The 26,150-nt window shown below is 37.2% G+C and overlaps 1 protein-coding gene across 1 annotated transcript; it reads left to right on the forward strand.

Moving 5' to 3' along the window:
* Window positions 1-80: 80 nt before the first annotated feature.
* On the forward strand, window positions 81-25,750 carry LOC135324490 (ATP-dependent RNA helicase DHX29-like). The gene is made up of 27 exons (XM_064501007.1): window positions 81-339; window positions 2,413-2,489; window positions 2,998-3,111; window positions 3,672-3,801; window positions 4,205-4,347; window positions 5,076-5,201; window positions 5,660-5,786; window positions 6,046-6,201; window positions 6,832-6,997; window positions 8,157-8,280; window positions 8,679-9,275; window positions 10,112-10,255; window positions 10,350-10,526; window positions 11,255-11,395; window positions 12,911-13,055; window positions 13,272-13,392; window positions 14,374-14,458; window positions 15,488-15,576; window positions 16,176-16,304; window positions 17,162-17,237; window positions 17,944-18,168; window positions 18,993-19,129; window positions 19,762-19,855; window positions 20,659-20,961; window positions 22,429-22,560; window positions 24,389-24,485; window positions 25,207-25,750. The coding sequence occupies exons 1-27, from the start codon at window positions 144-146 to the stop codon at window positions 25,260-25,262; spliced, it is 4,107 nt and encodes a 1,368-aa protein (XP_064357077.1). The 5' UTR covers window positions 81-143; the 3' UTR covers window positions 25,263-25,750.
* Window positions 25,751-26,150: the final 400 nt, after the last annotated feature.

Consider the following 26,150-nt stretch of genomic DNA (forward strand, 5'->3'; position numbering starts at 1 on the left):
AGGGTGAGCACCTTCACGCCGCGGCGTTGGCCAATGGGGGGTGCCGAGCGTCGCTGCGCGTGGCGGCGCTGGCCAATGGGAGGCGGCGAGCGCGGTGCCCGGATGTGAGGGGGTGGCGGGGCGCCGTGCGGCCAGGAGGTGCCATGGGCGGCCGCAACAAGAAGCACCGGGGCGGCGGCGGCGCGGCTCATGCCGCCTCTGTCGCCGCTACCGCCACCGCCGCCGCCCGGGCTCGGGCCGCCGCCGCCGAGGCCGGCGCTGCTGCCGCTGCGGAGGCGGCGGGCAGCCGAGCGGCGCCGCGGCCGCCGCCGGCCTCCAAGGAGCCTCGCGTCAAGCAAGGTGCGGGCGGGGAGCGGGGCCCGGCGGCGGCCTGGTGCCCCAGCCGGCCGTGGCGGCGGGGGCTGCGGGGGGAGCGCAGCGCGGGGCTTGGCCCTGCGGGGGCCCCGGCGCGGAGCGGGAGTCCGGCGAAGGGCGTAGGGGCGTCGGGGGAGGCGCGTTAAACCCCGGCGGCAGCGAGTCGCTCCGGACCGGCTTTAGTCCGCGTCGCCGCCGGGGCAGTTCCGGAGCAGACGACGCCTGTTGGCACGGATACGTGTCGCGTTAGGTACGGTGCGGTGTCTTATTAGGTTATTTCCAGTTCTTGTGCAGTTATTCAGTTCTTATGCTATTGGCACGACACTTTCGCAGTAGTGAGCCCTTCGTACTGGTCTTTGCTGAAATAGGCGCTAGTTCTGTAAGTGCACAAAACAGGCTTACTGTGAATTTGGGCATTTTTATGTCACACTGAGAGCGTCATGCAGAAGTCTGGGGTGGTTCCGGGGCTGGAGATGGTGCAGCCGTGTTGGACGAGCAGCAGGGCTGACTATCTCAGGGCAACCTAAAACTCTGACCAGCGTTCTGTGGCCTGGTGAGCTCTGTCTTCTCCATAAACCAGCTTTATCAGAAGTACCTCAGATACCTAATAATATGTGTAACAGCTCATATTGCAGACTATAAGCAAACTGTGCAATCACCAGGCCATTTGATGTTCCAGCTTATTAATATCAAGTCTGGCAATCTATCACCCGGTGTTTAACACTTCCTGATACTTGTACTGCACTCTGTGCTTTTTCAAATTTGGACTCTGATACTTATATTTCTTATGTCTCCCACTCCAGCACCATCATACTCACAATTCTTCCCAGAAACTATGCTTCCTATCTCTTAGTTTGTTTGCCATGGTGAAAAATAAGGTAGCGTAAGCAAAAAGAAAGGTAGTGTAATCAAAGTACTGTGGAGTTGCACAGCAAATGAATAAATACCAATAATTAATTGGTGAGTGTTGATGGCTGTTTGTAACTCCTGATCAGAAGTGACAGCTTTTTCTGAAATGCAGTTGTCTACTTGTCCTGATCTAAAAATGAGCTGTTCTGGAGTGTCTCTGCAGGTTGCCCAGTGCAGGCAAGCTGTCCAACTGGCATGATGGCATGCTGGTGCATTCGAAGGTAGCAGCACTCCTTGGGGTACACTGCTATTCTGTATGTTGCATTGCATGCCAGTTTTACAGGGAGTTAAAAGTTGTGAAGTTGTTCAAAGGGTTTCTTTTTACCTGTGCAGTGCCAGAAAGGGTATATGCACGCCAGAAAATATTGAGTCCAAATCAAGCTGTGCTGTGAAAAGCTAAACAACTTTAATGACAGTAAATAGTTTTGTGAATGAATATTTTTGCACTAACAACTGCTGAATTAAAGTATTTAAGAATGACCATAACAGGTGAGACCAAAGGTCTGCATAACCCAGTACCCTCTTCTTGACAGGCACCAAAAGAAGATACAAGTAAGAGTAGGTCAGCTAGGCAGTGATATTTCCATAGTATCCGCTTGCAGCCTCCACCAGTTTGTGGCATAGGGACTTCGTCCGCCAGAGAAGGTGGGCGGTTACTGAAAAACAAGACACCGAATTAATGGATTTCTTTTTTATAAAACTATCCTGTTTACCCTTTGACCTATGTAAGCTTCTGATGTCCACAACTTCTGTGGCAAAGAGTTCTGCTACATCACTGTATGCTTTGTCATTTAAAAAAACAGTAGCTTTTAATTCTTTTGAACCTGCCAGCTACTGCCTTTCCCATGTGGCACTGCTTGTTCCTGTATTGAAAGAGCTAGTGAGCAGTTAGTCCCTATTTCCTCTTGTTGCACTACTCGTGGTTTTATATTTTATCCACCAAGAGTTATACCTTTCTTTACTATTCCTTGTTTGAAGGCCTTTCTATACTGTTGATTCTTCTTATTATTATATACGCTCATTTGTTTACTGGAAATCAGTGTAATGTTTGCCTGCACTAACCTGCGTTATGATGGGTCTGTTTTAGATACCGTAAAGAATGTTCTCTGTGTTCTGCTTACATTATTGATGATTTTTTGGAATTTGCAGGTCCAAAAACTTACAGTTTTAGTTCAACAACGGATTCCAGTGCTGCTGCTGCAAATCTAGATAAATCTGTTCTTAAGGTGAGTATTCTTCTTGGTAAAAACAGCTTTGTTTTTCATAGTACTTCTAGCTGAGTAAGTACATGTTAAAAGTAATTATATTATTATGACTGAATTTCTTGAAAATTTTTTTTAGTCAGATAGGAAGGACTATGTCACAGGTTGTATCTTGATGGTCAGATTATTTTGTACTAGTTCTTGTAAGCTGAGAAGAGAGGCCCTGTTGTTTCCAGTGGAGATTTTTCTTTTATTTCCTTTGACATACCATATTTCTTGAAGATGTACATGGGCTTTTTCTGTATTAGGGAATGAATTCTTCCATTTCAGGTAAAAGCACACAACTTGAAAAAAAAAAAAAAAAAAGTCTGCCCCTTTCATAAGAAAGGATTACCACACTTATGGAAAACTGGAAGAGTAGAGATTTGAATGGCAGAGAGGTTTCTGGATTCTCATTTCTTTAGGTAAAAGAGTAGATATGTCCTAAAATTTGTAATATTTTACTTTGTATCGACTAATTTTCTTTTTGCAGGTAATGATTAACAATAATTTGGAGAAAAGGATTATTGGTGTAATCAATGAGCATAAAAAACAAAATGATGACAAAGGAATGATTTCCAAAAGACTTACTGCTAAGAAACTACAGGTAGAGTTTAAAATGTTTTCCTCTGACTGTTGTTTATTTAGAATAAATAGTTTCTTTCTTGTGATTTATACTTTGGCACGTAGTACAAGCTGGTGTACCACACTTTCCAATAACTACATTAATGATTAGCCAGTGAAATAAATGAGCATGCTTATTGGGAAAGATATGTCTCATGTGTTCAGTAACCAAAATCAGTCTTCAAACAGAATACAAGAATAGAACTTTACTTTCCAAAAATTGAATATTTTATGTGTTATGCTTCATACATTTTTGTCTCTGTATCATAGCTGGAACATTCCAGTTTTATTCTTCTAACTAGAACATATGCATTCTGTTCAAAGTCTGGAACATGTGTATATTTATACATGTTTACAATCACAATGGTTATAAGGTCTGTATTCAAAACAAGATTTGCTACTCTGCCTTCTGATATGTGGATTTATGCTGTTTACATCCATTTAATACCATTTAATCTGATATGTGGGAAATACGAGTTTATCAGCCTATATTGGATCATTAGATTAAATACTAAATTTTTTCTAACTGCCATTTATTTGTAGGATGTATATATGGCTTTACAAAGATTCTCTTTTAAGACTGAGCACATTGAGGAAGCAATGAAAAATACAATTTTATATGGTGGTGATCTTCACTCTGCCCTTGACTGGCTTTGTTTAAACCTTCCAGATGGTAAGTAAGGTGACAGAGAAGTGACTACATCTTTTGATAGAAGAGCAATAGGAGCTATTACATGGGGGTGCTGCATAGTAGTCATTGAATGTATTTTTTCACTAAGACCAGTATGGTGTTCTTTGCATGGTTTTGCTGCTGACTGGTTTTGTGACTCTGTGTGTGTGTGTGTGTGTGTGTGTGTGTGTGTGTGTGTGTGAAGTTATGTAGTACTTTTCTTCCTCCACTTGGTGTTTTGTGAAAGTCCAAGAAGCAGATGCTGACTTACGTAAATGTCAAAGCCTCATTTTATTTCAGCATGCTGTTTGTTTCATGGTTTTTGTAATTCGTTCCCAGCGCACTTAAAAATGTTTTCAGTAATTCTTGGTGCCAAATGTTATGACGTGGATTCTTTATTTTGAAGATGCACTGCCTGAAGGTTTTAGCCAGCAGTTTGAGGAACAACAACAGAAACCTAGAGCAAAATTTTCTTCTCCTGTGCCACAACACCAACCTCCACCTTGCTTAGTAGATAACAAAAAGAAAGAAAACAACCCTGAAACTAAGGTAATCAGAAGAATACTAAATTGTATTTGGTGGGGGGGGGGGGTAGAGATTTCCAGAATACAGACTTGCATTGACTTCAACGCATCATTTTTAGACTGTTTGGTAAGACTCCTGAAAATATGGTGTGCTTAATAATTTCATTAATGTGAGTTAATTTTTTTTATATAGTTATATATAAATATATAGATAAATATATAAAACGTTATCTTAATTATGGTGGAATAGTCATTTGAAGGTAGTGTTGTTCATGTGAAGCCTAAAAGGCTATTTCTTGTTTGTTTTTTTGTGGTGACTTTTGGCTAGTAAGAGGAAAAATAAATCCTAACATAGCTTGATTTTTTTTCCTGGAATTAGTTCATTATGTTTATTTATAGATGGCACTTTTTTATTGATCTTTGTGGATGTAAGTTTGCCTCTGTGCTTTAGTATTTTGATTCCTGAGGTTATTGAATCTTACGCAAGATGTCTTGTAAGGGTGGAGGTTTTCTTCTTTCGTTTTCTTCCCTTTTCTTCTTCTGCAGTTGCCGTAGTATTAAGAGCTATTTAATTATATTATGAGATGTTTATCCTGGTCGAAGAAATTTGCTCCATTGGTTTTGTCGAGCTGTTGTCTAACTTAGTTTATATATATATATATGTTGAGTAATAGTTCCTAAATGTTGACTGAAAAAGCTACTGGTGTTTCTAAGTATTGTTACCATTGCTTTAATTTTGTTTGTTCTTCCTAGGAAAAAAATGTGGGCAAAGAGAAAGAAGTGACTATGAAGGAATGGATTTTGCGATATGCTGAGCAACAGAGTGATGAAGAGAAAAACGAGTCTACGAAAGAGACAGATGAAGAAAAGTTTGACCCAGTAAGATAGTATTTTTTTTAAATAAATCTTGCAAAAACTGTGTATCTGCAAGTTGTGGATCTGCTTGTTAAAAATTGGGAGTTGAATAGCTGGCCTACTGTCCTATGTTGTCTTTATATTTTACGTCATTGCAGACTGCTGGGGGGAAATGTGTTGAAACTTCTCCTTTTCTAAGTTATTCTTCTCTTGTATTTCGTACTGGGTTCAAAATTTTTAATGCATTTTGCCGGAAAGAAAAGCCTAGATTCTTGAAACGAGTCTCAATGAGACTAGGAAGGTGGCTGTCAAGGTCCGGGGGGGGGGGGGGGGGGTGTTAACCATTATGTATTTAAAAATTAATTGTTCCTCCTTTGTGTAAGTTTGGTATAAAGGACAAAAAAAAATACATTTTATTATGAAGTTCATTCAAAACAAGTATACAATATTCAATTTGTAATTAATAATTCTGTTTGGAATAGAATGAAAGGTATTTACATCTGGCTGCAAAGCTTTCAGAAGCAAAAGAACAAGCAAGCCTCTCCAAGCAAGACAAAGATAAGCAAGGCCAGAAGGTAGCACAAGAGAAAATAAGAAGAATTCAGCAAGGTAAAACTGTGCAAGTGTTTCTTTTGTGGCCTCCATATTTGTTAGGCAAAGAAGACTCTGAATCAGATTGAATTGATTTAGCATCTTTTGCACCACTCTGAATTGAAGACTTTCCTGAATTTATGCATTTTGTGTGGGACAAATTTTGCTACTTCAGTTTTTGGGTGCTCAGTGTGAATTAATATAGCCAGTCTTTTCTTTTTAAAGAGCAGATGCTCAGCAATTAGTGTGAATGAGTTGTATTATCTCCCTTTGACAGAAATGGCAACACTTGAAGAACATCCTGTATTTAATCCAGCTATAAAGATTTCAAACCAACAACAAAATGAAAAGAGAAAAACTCCCTTACCTCAGGAAACCACTTTGAATCTGAGCTTGCTTGAAAAACCTGAGGGTGCTGCAAAAGAAGAGAAAGGTATGTCAGAAACTGTTCAATACAAACTCAATGTGTACCACAAATTCGGAGCACCAAAATTGTGTTGCCTGGGTCCTATCGTATTGCAGTGCTGAGTCATCAAGCTCCAACTGCAGGAAGGGGCAGTTGGACTACCTCAGTGACCAAACTGGCTTTAAAGGATATGTATTTTTTTAAGCATATAGTGTTAGAAGTTGTTTCTGCCTCACATTGTCACGTCTAGAAAAAAATCTTGATTTTTTTCATTGTCGTAAGGTCAGTTGTATTGTTTCAATTAATTTTTACCCTCTCCTCTATTTAAACAATTTTCATTGTAAATCTTCAAACTGTTATTTTATCTAGTAATAAGCAGACAATGGTTAAAGGTTTTCAAATTATTGAGTAATCAAAGACAGAAAATGGAATGTTGAAATTTTGTTTTTCTGCTAGATATCTTTCTGGGAAAACCGATTTCTATAATGTTTCAGCCCCACTGTTTTCCCTCTGCTTATTTAATAGGACTGCAGAACATCTTGGAAAATACTACTTTCTGGTAAAAATACAGTTGAAAGTTAAAACCTTCTGAACATTAAAGGAATGTAAAATAAAAGCTTTAGGAGAATTAAAATGTGTGGTGTTTTACTCTTGCAGTGAAAAAGAAAGAACCACTAGATATAAGAAATTTTGATTATAGTGCTCGAAGCTGGACTGGTAAATCGCCCAAACAATTCTTGATTGACTGGTGCAGAAAAAATTTTCCCAAGAGTCCAAATCCTGCTTTTGAAAAACTTCCAGTTGGAAGATATTGGAAATGTAGGTATGTACTTCCCATGAACTTTAAATTTGGTGTTGGTTTGTTTAAAAATACACATGCTGGCTACTTTTGTTTTGTGGTGTAGATACAGATATATGTAAATGTAGCATGCTTAACTTAAGTTCTTTTTTTGTCCAACAGGAAAGTATTTCCATCTGGATAACTGCAAAAGTAATGGTTAGGCTGGACACTAGAAAGAATAAGTTCTCCTGAAAGATCTGCTAAAGAAGGGATTCGCTTATTAGCTTTTAATTCTGTACTGCTGAAAGATTCTAAAAACAATTCTGTAAGATAAATTTGGATTATTAACTGCTAGTATTCAGAGTCAAAGTAATATATAGAAGTATGGAGGTTTAGGCATATAAATGCCAAAAATCTTTTGGGGATTGTTTTTAAATAAAGGAGAAGTTAAAAACTTGCATGATAGCTACCCTAAGCTTGTAACCAATACAGTGCTGTGCAAGTAATACTTAGGTTTTTGTTTTAGAAAATGAATCTAGAATATAGTGGTGTAAAATGGAATATTATTATGTACAAATATAATGGACACTGCATTGCAAATTACTGCAATTTTATTCCTGGAGTTTGTAACTTGCAACATGAAATATCTCATAAAATGTCTCCCAGTTCATTAGTACAGTTCACTGAGTGCACTGCTTTTTGAAGGAATCAAATGAAATTAAAAGCCTGTCTCCTAGCCCATATTAGACATTACTAACTGTTTAACTGAGAATGTATTAAACTTATTACTGCTGGTCCAGCTAGCATGTATCTATTAGATATCTGTAGCTGAGTAGATTATTAACTGTCGTATTAGTACCTAGACTATGCTGACTAGTTACAGGTGCGCAGATATTTAGTTCTTGTTCCAAAGCAACCTTACCAGTGATCTATATGTATATAAATACTTCCACTACTTTGGAGAAAATAGACAGTGTTATTTACAAGAGAAATTTCACAAATTTATTGCTGAAGTCTTCTGTTATTTAATCAAAGCTTAACAACTGTTTCTACTGTTTCTACTTACAAAATATTATTAACAGTTTATTTAATTTAGTTTCTCTACTTGAATTTCATTCTTAACGTTTTAACCAAAAAAAAGTATGCTGTTTATATTGGTAAGAAAAACTAAGAAAAATTCCTGTGTAAATCTGTCTTTAAGGGTCAGGATTACCAAATCATCTGATGATATAATGGCAGTGTGTCCTACAATTGTAACGGAAGATAGTATGCAAGCACAGCATCTGGCTGCTACTTTGGCGCTCTATCGCTTAGCCAAGGGACAGGTAAGATTTTCCCTGGTACTACTGTTCTTAGCCTCGGATCTACCTTTGCTCTTGTTAGTTGTAATATCTACGGCCAATTTCTAAAACAGGTCTGATCAAATATTTCCAGTTAAGTTCTTTGCTCTAATTATGTGTTCATCTGTCTTTATCAAAAATCATAGATACACATTGTAGATTATGGGGAGGAAGGATTTCTGTAGTAAAACTGTTCTTCTGTTGTTGGAAAGAATGCAAGCAGATTGAGAATGAAAAGTGTACTGTAAATGTTGATATTACTGTTTTCATAGTTCTGTACTTAGAAATAGCTCCATATTTCATTTGATTATATCTCTTACCACTCTAATTCGTTTATATGTAAGATGTTAGTGAACTTCTTTTCCTGATTTTTCTGCTTAAAGTCAGTCCATCAGTTGCTGCCTCCTACCTATCGAGATGTCTGGCTAGAATGGAGTGACATTGAAAAGAAAAAGGAAGAAGAAAACAAGATAGAAACCAACAAACCTCGTGATAACTTTATTGCTAAATTATTAAATAAACTCAAACAACAGCAGCAGCTGCAGTCTGAAAACCAACCCAAAGTATCTGAGGATCCTGAAGATTCTTGGGAAAACTTAGTTTCTGATGAGGACTTCAGCAATCTCTCCCTTGAGACCCCCGGCACAGATGATCTGGAACCTTCAAGGATTTTGTTCAGAAAGTTGCAAAGTTCCTCCAGATACCAGAGGCTTCTGAAAGAGAGACAGGAGTTACCTGTGTTTAAGCATAGACATTTGATAGTAGAAACTCTTAAAAAACATCGAGTAGTTGTTGTGGCTGGTGAAACAGGCAGTGGGAAAAGTACCCAGGTGCCCCACTTCTTGTTAGAAGACTTGTTACTAGACGAGGGATCAAGTAAATGTAATATTGTTTGTACACAACCCCGAAGAATCTCAGCTGTGAGTCTGGCAACCCGGGTTTGTGAAGAGCTAGGCTGTGAATCTGGACCTGGAGGAAAAGTAAGGTGCTTTTTGATTCTTATTTCTAGTGTTGAGCAACTAGACTTATAGGGAACTGGATTCTGGATCCAAGTGAAAACATTATTTCTTATACAACTGAATACTTAGGTATTATTTTTCTTGGAAAAGACTTGCAATGTCAGCTGGCTTTTGTTTTGTTTTCAAATTGTCATCTATGGATATGGACCCCTGGGAATTTATATGTGATTTCTAAAAAACTTTACAAAGAGTGACTAAGAACAAGGGAGTTCCATGGTGAGGATGTTCAAACATTGGAGCAGATTGCCCAGAGAGACTGTAAAATCTCCATCACTAGGGATACTGAAAGCTCCACTCTAGGGCTCTGAATAGTCCAGTGTGACTTCAAGCTTGGCCCTGCTTTGAGTGAGGGATTGAACCAGATGACTTCCAAAGGTCCCTTCCAACCTTAGTTATTCTGTGATTTGAGGAAAAGCAAGATCTTGTGTTTTATGGCAGTCTATTCATGTGAAATCCCTAGAGGGAATACATACCTCTATTGCAAAACTATTTTTGTTTGAAGACTGACAAAAAAAACCTACAAAGAACACTGAAGTTATCAGCTCTTTACTGTTCTGGAGAAACTGTAGCTTTTAGGTTCCAGTGTATTTTCCATTTCTTAACAAAGAAAGATGCATGTGTGGAAAAAACAGTGCTGTATTCAATTCACTGTACTACTTAACTAGCAACCTGGGCAGTGTCTCAATCTGACAATGCTTAAATTTCATTTTGAGTATCTCTTGCTTGTATGCTATTTTAAGTTATTCTTGTATTTTTAATACCATTCCATAATTCTGTTGTATTTTACTTTTTTTAAGAATTCCTTGTGCGGTTATCAAATCCGTATGGAATCGAGAACAGGAGAAGCCACTAGACTACTATACTGTACAACAGGTGTTCTGCTTCGGAAACTTCAAGAAGATGGTCTTCTTTCAACTATATCTCACGTTATTGTAGATGAGGTTATCAGCTCTTACTATTCTGCAGAAACTATAGTTGTTCTGGGACTTTACACGTACTAATGCCTTACTATAGATTATGTTTTTCTAAATCTAGGTACATGAAAGAAGCGTCCAGTCTGATTTCTTGCTAATTATTCTGAGGGAGATCTTGCATAAACGTTCAGACCTGCATCTGATTTTAATGAGCGCTACTGTAGACAGTGAGAAGTTTTCCAGCTATTTCTCTCACTGTCCCATTTTAAGGATCTCAGGGAGGAGTTACCCTGTTGAGGTGGGTAAATGTTTCTTTGATTGTACTAGATGCTTTTATATATATACTTTATATTATATATATAAAACAAACAATAAACATATACATATATAAAACAAACAATAAACATATACCATGTTTTCCTAGGTTTTTTTTATCTATAGTAAATATAGCTATATAATATATCTGTAGTTAGAAAATATCTTAAATCTGTGCTTCAAGGACTCATAATCCTTTTTCCATTTTGAAAATACAAAATGGTTTTAGTGATTTGAAGTATAGGGTTGTTTTCTGAGGTACAGGTTTTTTCCCAAGAGACTTATTATAATTTGCTTAAAATCAATCCATCTAACAACAGTGATGTTCTGATTTTTCTCTCTGTTCCACCTAGACGGTAAGGGAAGTAGAAGTGTCAAAGAACATTTCTTCCCCCCCCCCCCCATCAGCTTTTTCATTACAGTCTTGTGTGTTTCTTGTGCACATCATATGCTATGGTAAAGCTACTAATGGTAGTGAGTATGTAGAGAGCTCCCTTAACAAAAACACAAAGCAGCTCTGAATTCAGGCTTTCAGAGATCGTAAGAAGAATTGACAAGTTGAAATATGCAAGATCTAGTACAGCATTAAAAGGGGAGATGTCTTCTTCAGCTTTGTATGTAGCCTTGAAAGAACAAGAAAGCTACTCAATATTCAATGCTGCTCAAAAATACGTGCCTTGTATTATTTTTTTGGGTGAATTTTCACTGTAGATTTTCCATGTTGAAGATGTAATTGAAGCAACTGGATATGTTCTGGAGAGAGACTCGGAATATTGTCAGAAGTTCTTGGAGGAGGAGGAAGAAATAACAATAAATGTTACTAGCAAAGGAGGAAGCACTACAAAGTATCAGGTAAAACAGGTATTTCTGGTGTAGGTTTGGAAAACTTCACACTTAATACAAGCAATTAAAAAACCCTGATTGAATTGTATAACATTAAATATTCTTTCAGCAGTGAATGTAAACATAGTCAGACACGGTGGCATTTATACAGTGTAAACCAAATACGTATTAAATCAGTACCCTTATGTTTGTGTTTTTCAAATCCTTCACAGCTGCCTTGATTTTGCTGTTTTTTGACACATTGGGTTCTGTTGTTTCTCTCATGCAAATTCCTAGCTCTGGATCCATAAGCAGCAGCTGGGAAAAGCACTTCAGTCATCTCTCCTGAGGAATTCTCCCCAGTTGTGAATCTGAGCAGAAAAGGCAAAGCCATATCCTCCTTAGTAAAACCAAGATCCTCCAACTTGGGATGCCAATAAGACAGTCTTTATCAGTTTATGTAGAGCTTTTTGGATCACCAGAACTCAGTTAATCCTTGAACTTTTGGGAGTGACAGCTGTATATGCTTTTAGGTTAAAACTCTTGAAGGGAAGAGAGTAAGAATGCCGTGCAGCTGTAGGCATCTTCCTTACACTATTCATCTAGGCTGTTTATACTTTGGATAGACACCTCTTAGTGTTCTGGCATGCTCTTTGGCGGTATCTACAGGACTGCTTAACTTGGTGTGAACAAACACTGATGCTCATACTCCAAAATATGCTCTTATGTGCTCTGCTGCTCTCTCTTAGAGTGGTGGTTCCCTATAGATCATAGTGTGCTTTAGTTGAAGGCCAAGTGCTCTTCTGGGTGCTACTCCATCTTTGTGGGTCGTTTCTGTTGAGCCTCTGGTACGGAAGGATATGTGGTGGCAAGCTTGCCTCTTGTATGTTTTGATTAATGATGAAATAATTTTGCAGTGGTGCCACTTAACTTGGAAGCCTTATGTTAAGTATGTATCTCTGAGATATGTATAGATAGCTTAAATGTGTGTGCATTCTGCTCACTCCCCCTTTCTTTCCTTTCACCCTTGCCCAGAATGCTGCAGGAGTTACTGCCTGATTCTCTTTTAACTTTCATTGCAGTTGTTAGTTGGGATAGGGAGGGAGAGAAGAAAGGAGAGACTAGTTGCTTAAGCTCCAAAATCTCAAGAGATTAAAACAGTCTTGAAAGAAGAATAGCCACGCTGTCATCCTTTTTGAACTGGTACAAACTGGATGCTGGATATGGACCTGTGAACTGCTTTCATTAATAAGACAGACTATATAGTGCTGGTTGCACAGACTTCAGGTTTTTTTTTTTTAATCTAGAGCATCATTTATCGGTAATAGATACCTATGCACAGGTTATGTAGATGTTTGTGTGATTAGAACCTTAGCTCATGCTGATTTCAATGGGAAGTTAATCACATAAATGTCTTTCTTTTATCTTAATCTTTATCTTAAAAAAAAAAAAAACAAAACTTAAAGTGAATGACATAAATCTGCCTTTTCTTTTAACTTCTAAGAAAACATTGAGAATGTGACTTTTGCTTTTCTTCCTTTTTAGGAATATGTCCCAATCCAGTCTGGATCTGGTATTGATTTGGCTCCTTACTATGAGAAGTATAGCAGTCGAACACAGCAAGCAATCTGCTATATGAACCCTTACAAGATCAACCTTGAACTTATTTTGGAGTTGCTTGCATACTTAGGTACAGTCTGCTACTTAAGTTATATATCTGTGAATGTCCTTTGTTGGACTTATTTCCTGATGCTTGCTACCGATAAGGATGTTTGACTTCATTCTTATTATATGAAACATCCTAAAAGTGTTTACTGCAGGGCTCAGAAGTAGTTCCTGTTCTCAAATGAGTCTGTTCACAAATACATGTTTGTTTTAACTACTTGTCTCTACTCTAACTTTCCAGATAGAAGTCCCCAGTTCAAAAATGTTGAAGGTGCTGTGCTGATATTTTTACCAGGCCTTGCTCATATCCAACAGCTGTATGACCTCATTTCAACTGACCGAAGATTTAACTTGCGTGACAGGTAATGTAGATTTTTTTTTTTTTCTATAAAGTTAGATTGCTTAATTTGATGGATATGTTCTTGGATTTAAGACCAGCTATTCTTTCAAAAGGAAACTGTTGAGAGTTGTACCTCTGAACTGTTTTTACTACAAACCTGTATTTATTATCTAAAAATGATATAAGCAAAAATGACAAGTGCTTAAGTCTTGCACAGTTGTAACTGTGTCTTTTTATTTTGATGCTACTTTTGAACAAACTTACATAATCACAAAGCACTCGACTACTTCATTTTTACTCCTTAAACTATAGGAGCTGTCATATCTGGGACATAGTTTTCTCCAGTTTACTGTATGCATGGATATAGCTACTTTTTAAGAGATCCGGAGACAGTAATCTACCAAGGAAACCAGCATAAAGTTAGTGATGGACGGTTTTTCACATTCTTTTTTCAGCTAACTACAAGTTAGCAACACCATGACATGGGAAGAACATATGCAGTCAAATTCTAAATGTTCATAAGATGGACTTAGGTCAAGGTCTAGAACTGAACGTGAAGGAAAGTCCAAGTCTCTGTGTCTGTCTGTTTTCTGAAGGGCTTTCTTTCTTAAGGTGGAATTTGCATGTGCCTATAGTTCTATACATGGTTTCAGTCATGGCCCTTATCTCGGAAGCATAATGTGAAGAACTCAGGTTCACAGGCACCTAGTTCCCTTTTTTGCTATGTTATCAATGTAAACTAACCTAGAGTTATACAGTAGTAGTGATTTTGCTGCCTTATTGTCAAATAGGATTAACAGCCCTATGAAGTAATGGTGTTAACAATGTTATCCTTTCTTGATATCTTAATAAAATACTGAAGGTGATTTTCATACCTAATAGTACGAAATTTTACTTTTTCCAGTGTTCATCTTAGTTTCTTTCTCCATCCTGCCATCATCATTTTGGTCTTATTCATAGTGTATCATAAAGTATGTGTGACTAGTGTAATTTCTTTTTCTAGGCACCGGCTGATAGCTTTGCATTCTGTTCTCTCAACTCAAGATCAAGCAGCTGCATTTACAATACCTCCTCTTGGCATTAGAAAGGTATGATGCATTTAGAAAGACAAAGTTCACTACTGAAAGAAGGCAGACAAAAAAATGGGGGGAGCAAGGGTGCAGCTATGAATGCTTTTAAATTAAATCCTATAGAGTTACCCAATAACCAGTTGTTCCTGAGATTTTCTTCCAAAAAATAATTCTTCTAGCTTGGTGCTCACTAACAGATAGAAGTTAGCATGCTGTGAAAACCTTGAAAGTAATCAGGCAAACTATTAAAACTAATGTTTTTCTAAGAACTTTTTCTGATTGTTGCTTTCCTTTATTAAAACTGTTTTAACCAGGTAATTGTAGCTTTTTTCTAGCAAATAGTGTTTCACTTACTGCCAAACAAGTCAATTAAAAGTTGACCAGTTTTGGCAAATACTAGCTAGTGATTTTGATGGATTGTAAAACTAAAAGCATGTGAAATTCTCACTTAACTCATGATTTCTTAGTAATTGGGGAAGACTAAACCATTCTACAGTTGCAGTTGTTTTTAATGCTTTGTCAGATTATTAATGAAAATATTTCTGTGAAACACTTTATCAAAATAATTTTTATTTATAATATTCAATATTATAAATGTTATCGTTCAGAACATTTACATTATTTATGATATTATATCTAAAATACTATGTAGTATGTTAATTATATAGTATATATTAATGTGTGTACTAGATATATTATAGATATTATAAATTGTAATGTGTAATAGTGTATTATATAAAGATATTTTAGTAATACTTTGTTTATTTTGGAACAGATTGCCCAGAGAGGCTGTGGAGTCTCCATCCTTGGAGATCTTCAAAAGCCGTCTGGACAGGGTCCTGGGCAACCTGTTTTAGGTGACCCTGCTTGAGCAGGGCAGGTTGGACTTCAGTGATCTCTACAGAGATCAACCAAAGAGTTCCAATCTCAACCGTTCTGTGATTATAATTAGTTTTTACCAAAAATATTCCAAATATCAATTAAAAGGATAAAATTATTAGACAAACATTCTGTAACTTTTATTTACATTACGTTACTTCATTTTAGATTGTTTTGGCAACGAATATAGCAGAGACAGGCATTACAATACCAGATGTTGTCTTTGTAATTGATACTGGGAGAACGAAAGAAAACAGGTAAAGCCTGATTCCCCCCCCCCCCCCCCCTTAAGTTATACTGATTACTGTGAATATGTGGAGGCTGGTACTGCAAGACATTTGTAGCATCTTTCTTAACCTGCATTTCTGGACAAAAAATGTACCGAACTCATCAAATGGCTAGCACTTTAGATACAAGTTTGGGAGGAGTCTTCTTTCAAATGATGTAAAGAACAAGGGGAGCTGTTCATATATATGGAGTGTCATGGCTAAGTACTCATTTGAAAGTAAAGTAGATCCCTCTTGTCTTGGTTTTAAGGAGTTATTTTTTTGTCTATTTTAAGTATGTGAAGCTCTGTAAAATGTGTTGGAAGGAACAGTTTTGAGTGGGCAGGGAGATGGACTTGAACTACTACAGTAATTCTTTTCCTTTCCAATTTTTACACTTTAATCAGTTTGTATCCAAGGTTTTATGATGTACAGCTTCCACGAGGTATGCTTAGTTTTCCAAACTAAACATAATATTTTCAGACAAATATTATTTAGGTATTCTAGATGTACAGATATTTTAGTTACATATTAACTATGCATTAGAATTTTTATTCTGATATCTAAATACGCACTTTACAATTTTTAAGGTATCATGAAAGCAGTCAAATGAGTTCCCTGGAGGAGACCTTTGTTAGTAAAGCTAGTGCTCTGCAGCGGCAAGGAAGAGCTGGACGTGTTAGGGATGGCTTCTGCTTCCGAATGTACACAAGAGACAGGTACTGTGAACTTAGCTAGCTTTTATAAATTGCTTAAGTATCCTCTTTTCATTGTATGGGGAGGGGGGAACCACAAACTCTTGCTGAAATTTAATTTAGTTACTGCAAACTAGAAAGATTCAACTCTTAATATTGATACTTTGAGTATCTTATGAATAAATAGTGCTGTATTAGTCCTGATCGTGACATTTCTTGACTTTTTAAAAATATGAACTTTATTCTTAATATCTCTGCGATATAAGGGTTTTCAAACAATTTTCTTTTTTCTAAATGAAAAGAAAGTAGCAGCATTGTAGAAGATCTGTTTTTAATAACATCTGTTGCCCTGGCATACGATATACACAACCGTTACCTCCTGAACTTTGAGATTTTCATCTTAACACACAAATTTATACTTTCCTGAAGTGGTAACTCTGAATTAGGGATGGGAAAAGATCAACTTATATATCACAGCAGATTTATACTTTCTGTCACTGCAGTGTAATACTCAAAATTGAGGAACAAGATTTTTCTGCTTCTGACTGAAGCTACTCTGACCTTAACTTTATCTCAAAGCGAATATTTTAAAGTGACCAGTGAAGAATGCGTTTTAGCCACATGCAAAACTTCCAGTTCCAGAGCTATGCATCGTTAGTATTTGTTTTGAAAATACATGCCCTATTACCTTTCTTTTCACTAAAACCCTGCCTTCCAAACTACCACACACACCTTAACTCAATCAAAGGACAAGCATTTTACCTATGCAGTAAAACATGTACTCCTCCCGCAAGAAATAAGCGGGTGAAACCTGAGGTTATAACTTGACTTCAAACATTAGATTGACTATCCATGATTCTCCTATTGTTTTGATGTTACAGGTTTGAAAGCTTCATGGAATATTCTGTTCCAGAAATACTACGTGTGCCTTTGGAAGAATTATGCCTTCATATTATGGTATGGTTTTGCTTTTAGAATTATCTTGGCCTTGTTAGCTAAAAAGATGTGCTGGGTCTTCCCTGATCCAGTGCAGCTAGTGGGGTTTCTCCCTCCAGTGAGGAATCCAGTGCCTATGTGTCTTGGAAAATCCAGAACGTGCTGCTGAGTGAGACAGCTTACTATACTATTCTAATTCAACTCAGAATGGCAATTCTAACTCTTAGTTAAATGTTCTTCAAACTTCTTTCTGCTTAAAGAAGCATTTCCCTGCCACTCCCCCAAAATTCTGAGTGAGTAGGATATACATGGATATACAAAAAAACTCATGCAGAAGGATGGTATTTCACCCTTCTGCATTCAAGGATCATTCAAGGATTGCAAGGCATTTGTAAGCTATTTGTAAGCTAACTCCATCTCTGCAGATCTCTCATGGAGGCTCCCGCTCGTGTGCAGCCGCTGGTAACACATTTCTGTGATCAGTCTCGTGCCATACTAAGCCCTTCTGAACAATAAGTTATTCTTACCTTATGTGGGAGGCCTCTGCATTCTGCGGACCAAGGGGCTGGTTTAGAGGGAGAGGAATGTGTGCTTTTGGATGCAAAAATAGTACTTTCAAGTTTCTTTTGTAGCTACTGTAAAAGTTGGTTAAATTGTTGTATTTGTTTTTAGCTAATTTCCGTTATAATAAGCTTTATATTGAAATATATGCCCATTCAATCCACAGAAATGCAGTCTTGGTTCTCCTGAAGATTTCCTTTCCAAAGCATTAGACCCACCACAGCTACAAGTAATCAGTAATGCAATGAACTTGTTAAGGAAGATTGGGGCTTGTCAATTAAGTGAGCCCAAACTGACTCCACTGGGCCAGCACCTTGCAGCCCTTCCTGTCAATGTTAAAATTGGCAAAATGCTTATATTTGGTGCTATATTTGGCTGTTTGGATCCTGTGGTGAGTTATCAAATGTTGCCATCTTTTACTTAAATATTTTTAAGAGTAATGGTATAGAAACAGTCAACTCTAAGATTAATCGGTTTTCTTGCAACATGATGTTCTGAAAAGGTGGTATCATGGAGGAGAGAATAGTGTAACTGTTGTGAAGCTCATGGTTGCCACTCACAAAAGAACAGTCAGACTTTGGTGTGCAATTCTATCTATTATCCCAGGGAGCATGACATTTGTAGAAAGAGCCCTCTTACATGTGGGTTAGGCCAGTCTGGGTTACCTTGCACATGGTATGGGCAAATAACATGCTAATGGAAAGCTACTGCAAATTGACATGTTAACTTATGTAAAGACTGTAATGTATCTTAACATTTTTACCTCATCCTAAACTACTGCTTATTAGGAAGAGGCATAGATAATTTGGCTACTAAAAGCTGAAAAATAATATTCTTCATTCTCTCAATTTCTTTTGCTAATTTGGTGTGATCTAAGGCAATTACTTAATCTTTGGACCCTACACTGTATCATACTGGGTATTTCTCTGTCATTTGACAAACTGTTTTGTATGAGTTTTGAGATTCAGTAAATTGCTGGAAAGCACTTTTTATCAATGTATTGTGAGGCAGTATGTAAGCAATACCTTTAAGTAAATTTTGAATTTTGCATAGTAAATTTTTAAGGTAATAGGTCTTCATTGAGACTTAATGAAAGACAAAGTATCATGAATATTGCTGTAAAAGAAAATTTAGAGCTATTTGTATGAAAAATTTGCAAGTTGACTCTTCTTAAAATACTGTTCTTAAGAATTATGTATACTTTATTAATTGCAGGCAACTTTGGCTGCTGTTATGACAGAAAAATCCCCATTTACTACACCAATTGGTCGAAAAGATGAAGCAGATCTTGCAAAATCATCTCTAGCAGTGGCAATTTCAGACCATATAACAATCTACAATGCCTATCTTGGGTAAATAATATTCTCTTGTCCTGATAATCTTTAATTTAACATTTTGTAAGAAGTGTTGTTTCCTTAGATTCCTTATTAAATATCTTCTCTTGAATTGCTTGTATCTGAAGTTTTTCACTTCGGAGTGATACCAGATTTACAAATACAGTACTGCAAAAGGATGGCTTACTTAGTACTTAGCCTTGCATATGTATAAAGGTTTGCTTCTGTTTATCCTAGTGTTTAAAACATTTCTTTTGCTATCTGTGCTGTGCTGACCTGAATATTTTATATTTTATAAAGTACAAATATTACAAAATATATAAGATATATAATTTCTTTCATTAGGATGATATCCCTAAGACTCAAAAATCACAACTGTCACTTCAACTGTCAAGATATAGGTATATGTAATTTTTATAAGAAAAAATTGCCTTTTTGTTTATCTTAGCATCTGTCAAATTTGTTACAGGTATGCTTTCCTGAATGCTAGTAGAGCAACAGTGTTGTTCTTCCTTAAGGCCAGTTAATTCTGGTTTTGAGTGGAAGATGCTGAGTGAAGACAGTATTTTAACTTATTACTGCTTTTGTATTATTATGCTCTTGATATGATTCTTTTTGCTGTAGTAAGACAGATTTTTTTTTTCTCTTAGGTGGAAAAAGGCTCGACAAGAAGGAGGATATCGTGCTGAAATGACTTATTGCAGAAGAAATTTCCTTAACAGGACTTCGCTATTAACTCTGGAGGTAAAGCATATAATTATACTCTACAATCAAAACACATCTATTAAAATTTCCCTCTGAAAATGCCCTGCCCTTTTAAAGTGGTGGTACACCATAGATGATATTTAGACAAGATGAAAACAGGTGGAATATTAGGGATTGGTGAAAGGTATACCCTCAAGCCAAGTAGCTTTGTCTCCACTTATGTTCTGTGATATGCACACTTAATTGGTATAGATTTTTGCAGTCACTTGTATTGAAGAAGGTAGTCCTTACTTTCACCAGAGAATCAAAACTTATAAATTAAAATGCATAGTTAAATTGTCATTCTTGATATCAAAAAGTAGGTGTGTTTCACTCTTAGTTTGAAAGATGAGCCAGAATCTTACTTAGAGGAACTTTTTTGGTGAGAAAATATTCTAGTTAGTTTTTTCCTAGTTAAGTTTGACTGACTGAGCTCCTGGCAGGAGCAGATGCTTCATGCAAATACATTGCCTTTTTTGGGGTGTGTTGTGTGTGGGAGGCTTTTTGGTTGTTTGGTTGTTTTCTGTGTGTGTTTTTTGGTTGTTTGGCTTTTTTGTTTTTAACTGCAACTGGGAGATCTGGAATTTGCAGCCCGTTTAGTATGTATCTAATTCTGTTTTCCATATGTTTTCCTCAGAAACAGACAATATGCAAAGATGGTTGCAAAAAAATGACAAGTGTTTTTAAGTGAGAGGGTTTTCCCTTAGAGAGCATGAATATATGGGATGGAGTGCTACTGCCTGCTGATGGACTAGAGTATGTACCTTTCTAATTCAGAGTTTTACTAATATCTTACTATTCAGGATGTGAAGCAAGAACTCATAAGGGTGGTCAGAGCAGCAGGCTTCACAGCACCAACAGCTCAACGTGGATGGGATGGAAATGGAGCTACGCAATCCCCTTCTCTTGAGGAAATAGCTCTTCTTAAATCTGTGTTGACTGCGGGGCTGTATGACAACGTAGGAAAAATCATATACACGAAGTCTGTGGATATCACAGAGAAGCTGGCATGCATGGTAGAAACTGCTCAGGGTAAAGCACAAGTGCATCCCTCCTCTGTAAATCGAGACTTACAGGTATATGGATGGCTTCTTTACCAGGAGAAGGTAAGCCTATGACTCCATATCAAAGGGATAACTAAGTGAAGACTGTGAATGTAGTTGATAGTGGCATTATACCTCTAGTGTTAAACTAATACACGACAGCATCTTAAGAGTTCTTAGTATCTTATGTCCTTAAAGCCAATAAAAATGGGTCATCTGAGTGCTGAAGAGAGCACAAAGAAATTTTGTCTAGAAGTTAAGGCTGACAAATCTGTTTAATTTATAGCTATCAGTTTCATCATAAAGTACCTTTCTCTGTCATTTAACTTCATATTAGCATTGATTTTTTTTTGATACAGTGCTATTGATTTTAAAGATGATTACTTCTACTCAGCGATATACGCACTTGCATAATAGTAACCCTTTAAAGTGTGGATTTTCTTTGCCTCTTAACTATTCTAAGCAGGTTCTAAGGTTTTGAAACTTATTATTATGGATTTGAGAGGGCCTTAACTAACTTAAAATGTATAAATACCCAATTCTGTAACTGACTGCTGAACTTCATAACTGAATTTCACTTTCGTCACTTTTCTCCTCCTCCCTACTCCAAACTTTGTTAACTCTTTGCTAAAGCCAAGTGTTTATATTTAGATAGATAAACTTCTGATACAACAAAAATGTGACAGGAGTTGCTTAACAGCCAACTTTAAAAGAGCAAGAGATTACGTTGCGCTTCTTAACGCATATGAAGCGATAGCATTATTCCAAACAATTGAAAATATTGCAGGCCCCCAAGAACCTTAGTCTAAAAGCAAGATAGCAGCTAAGGTAAATAAGTTATACCATGAGCAGTGGAACAAAGCTTGCTTTTGCTATGTAAAGATACAGGGTAAAGCTCAAGTGCATCCCTCTCTGTAAATCGAGATAGATCTATAGATGACTTCATTACCAGGAGAAAGAATTTTTGTTTCCTTTCCTCTCCCATCCTATTTGCTCTGTCTGTGGAAGCCACAAAACCAGAAGTAGCGTATGCTGAGTGTAGTCCATGACTTACTCTTGTATATGCGTGCACATGTGTGTATGCATGTGCCAGCATGTATGTATATTGACATATGTATATGTTGACAAGCTAGCTGGTGCCAAGAAGAATGTCTAATAGAAGAGTTTTACCTGCCTTTTTCTTCAGTACATTTACTAATTTTGATCTCTTTTCCAGTTACCACTAGAAGCACTGGGCTGATGTTATCTTTCTGTTTAAGTTTAAAAAAGAGCATAGTTGTGGCCTTAGATAATATCCTAGTAGCACCTAAGCCTGCCTCTTAGAGGTCTAAATGCTATTCATCTTACACCTGGTATATGGCAGACAGTTGACTGCCAGCTGTTCTCTGTGCAATGATTTGTGTGGATCAGGTCTTAAAGGGGGGGGGGGGGGGGGGGGGAATGTATAGCTCTTGCTTTTAAACTTAGCCCCAAAATCAGCAACACCAAATTTGAATGCTTTTTTTGATGTTCGTGTTTGTTTATATGCAGGTGAGGTATGCTAAGGTGTACCTGAGAGAGACTACTTTAATTTCCCCCTTTCCCATTTTGCTTTTTGGTGGGGATATAGAAGTCCAGCATCGAGAGCGTCTCCTGTCTGTGGATGGTTGGATCCATTTTCAGGTGCATTGGGGTAGTAATTACCCTTTGTGGTTTCCCTGACTTTTTTGTTATGCAGTTGATGTACAAGTTTGTTTCAGAACATTATATACCTGGGATGAAGGTGGGAGAGAATTAATGGAAATGGTGGGAAACTTGGTAAGCATGTAATGAAATTTTAGCCAATTACACTTGAAAAAATAGTTTAATAATGTGTGGCTTGTAACAAATCGATTCCATCCATCTTCATGAAGGAAGTCGGTTTGCTTTCAGAAAAACTATTATTGGAAATAGATTTAAGCTAAACTGTGGGGTTTTTTGTTTGTTTTGGTAGAGCTGGTACTGAAAGCAGATGAGTGTACTAATTTATGTTACTCTCTGCTACAATCTTATAAGTGTGTAGGCACCTATTTATCTTAAATATTTTTTGCTTTGTAGCCCAAATGGAGTTACTTGGGGGGGGGGGGAAGAAAATACTTCCATTTGGGTTTGGATTCTCGTGTGCGTTGGTATTTGGGGCGGGGGGAAGGTGCTTTGGGTTTTTGCGTGTGTGTGTGTGGTGTTTTTGGGGGGGGTATTTTTGTGGGGTTTTTGTTTTGTTTTTTACAAAAAAGTTTCTTTGGAAATGGAAAAACTGAGAACTCTTTCTTTGTATATTTTAGCAGTCAAAATTAAGATGGGTCATATGCCAAAATCATATGTAGAGTCTGTAAAATGGCAGAATTGGCTTTTGCCAATCTGCAAGCTACTTGGTTAGTTTTCCCCACTTCTGTAGGTCCTATGTTAGTTACACTCCAGGAAGAGTATAAACTACAAATCATTTTAATTTTTCTGCATTCTGTAAAGTAAAAATTACATACCCAAATGCTGATGCAAGCAAACAGTCATTTAATTGAATTCACTAGTTATATCCAGAATTTTTTAAGATCAGCTTTCCTATGTGTTCACAGGAGAATTCTTTATGGTCTTTAGGTGGCCACAGGTTGTCCAGTTGCTGGGCACATTACATCTTGTAATGTTTCGTAATGATGTGGCTGCTTTTAACGGAGATGCTAAGCAGAACAAATGTTGCATTTTATGCTTGTTTTTTGCTACTGTTTCTGCTACAGACAATATACAGCTGGAAGGAGACTAGAAGAGGGAGGGAAGGAGAGGGAAGGTTCCATCTTTAGATATCAAAATTGCTGGCAAGGCTTAAGAGAGATTTGCAATTGCTTTCTCAGGAGACCAGATAGACCTTCCTGAGGGGTAGGACAGAGGTCTAGATATGTTGTTTCAGATATAAATGATAAAGGTTGGATTCAGATTTGTCTTCTACCACTTGTTAGGGCCCTACCCATCAATTTCTGAGAGTTCCCATACAGCAGGAACTAGAATGTAGTTATAAAGCAGTGGAGGAATGGACAACAAAAGTGCCACCTATGCCAGTTTAAAAAAATATCTAGGTTGTCTTTAAATACAAGTGGATTTGTTTTTTGTGTTTTTTTAATATATATATATATTTATTTATATATAAACAAATATTTTGAGTGAGGAGGGTATTTGTTAACTTACGTCTAATAATTTCACTATGTGCTGGTTGTTTAGGTTCTGTGCGTAAATGTTTTGGGTTACTATTCTGAGCTACTGTTCTTTTAGGCTGTGATGCTACAGAGAAAAGGTGCTTAAAGATAAGGGGGTATAATGTAAGCCCAGTAATTTCATGAGTATGCTCTCTGTGTACTTAAAATTAAGCATATGCATGATGTTTGCAGGAATATCTTTTTGTATGCGAGGTAATCTGTTAATCTATATTTTGGTACAAAATGTCTTTGACAATAATGCAAATATTTGTCTTCTCTGTTCTTTACAGGCTCCTGTGAAGATTGCAGTAATCTTCAAACAACTGAGAGTTCTCATTGAATCTGTACTAAAGAAGAAGCTTGAAAATCCTAAAATGTCTCTTGAAGGTAATTTTTTGGACTACTGGCATAGAAATTTGTTATATAGACCTTGTGGCAATCCTGAGAAAGTATTAGTTCATTGCGTCCTTGCCCAAAAGGGATTATATAACTTGACTATAGCTCTGTTATTTTTAGAGACACCCAGAAAGTCATTACTGATCCTACTTATATTCTGTAGGAATATATGAGGATCTGCACAAATGCTGATTTAAAGATATCCCTGATAACAGCTTTCCTGGTAGTGGTAGTAATGGTAAGGTGCATTTCTTAAAACAGAAATAACATTGTGTGTGCGATGAACTTCTTAAGCATGGATGAATTTCAAGTGTTCCATGAGTTGTCTCACAGTGCAGGGTAATGATGAGGAATGGCATCTTGGCAAGTTAAGGGATAGAGAAGCATAATCTAGACTCTCAACACCAGAAGTTCAGGAGAATATTGTGGATGGGGAGGAAGAATGTGAGTTCCAGTAGGCTAATGCATCTGGGGATATACCCTTCATTTTCTTCATCTCTTCTGTGAAATGTTGAAATAGACACAATCAACTCATTAGAAAGTTTATAAAAAATGCTCAGTCACATATTATGGACATATTGTTAACTTGCTCCACAGGCTATTCTTTAAGTTTTAGTCATCTTCAGTGGGAGTTGTTTTGTTTTTGTTTCTGGAATAGATTTTTAAACTCGTTCTTTTCCACTCACTGTCATTTTTGTGATTTCTTTCCTAGATGACAAGGTTTTACACATCATCAAAGAACTGATAAAAACAGAGAATGGTAATTGAAACTGAAAATCAGTAACAAAACAGAGCTTCAGTAATAGCAGGGGAAATGTGCACTCCAACTTTAACTGAAAATATTTAAACACTTAATGTTCTTGATACCAGCCATGACTTGGGAAGACTGCATGGTTTTGCGTAAAACTTACCTTTCTGGGTAACTTTTAAAGGTGAACATTGAATAAGTTTAGCCATTGCAATACACTTGGTGCCATTTGTTTGAGCATACTAATGATGCAGACAGAACAGTTTCTTTTCGATATAAAAATGACTGTGTCCCATTCTAGTTGTCTTTGTTTCCATTTAATGTGGTAATTATGCCATTGCTGGTGATGCAGACACTACTAATAATTCAAGATTGGGTCTCAAATCTCTGTGGGGTAGTACTTCATTGGATGTTTGCAAACAGAAGACAAACTTTTTTTTTTACTTGGATTTCCTAAGTGCTAATTCTTTTGAGCTATGAATTTGCATTATTAAAGCAATACATCTTACATATGTCTGCGTTATTCTGAGTAGTTTGATAAGGGTGTCATGGGGGTTGTCAAATCAGTGAACTCTGGGACCTGGGCCTTCTTCCTTCCTGATGCCAAGTACACTATTTTAAAACCCAGGAGGTTTCTCTGTCCTAGTGGGATGGATGCAGCTGCCACAGTCTCCATTTGCAGGTTTGGCCAGTAGCAAGGCTGAATATGTATTCCAGCCAGACGGATGAATGCACACACATAGGATACCAGCATGGCCAGCCATATACACTACCTCTGCCTTTAGCATTGCCCATGTATAATGCTACCAGAACTCTCATTAAACATAACTACAGCTAGCCATGTCTTGTTCCTTCTCTCTGGCTGATTGTGATTGAAGTTCACTAGCCAAAAACACTTATGTCCTCAC

The sequence above is a fragment of the Dromaius novaehollandiae genome, chromosome W (assembly GCF_036370855.1).
Source record: "Dromaius novaehollandiae isolate bDroNov1 chromosome W, bDroNov1.hap1, whole genome shotgun sequence".
NCBI classification, from domain to species: domain Eukaryota; kingdom Metazoa; phylum Chordata; class Aves; order Casuariiformes; family Dromaiidae; genus Dromaius; species Dromaius novaehollandiae.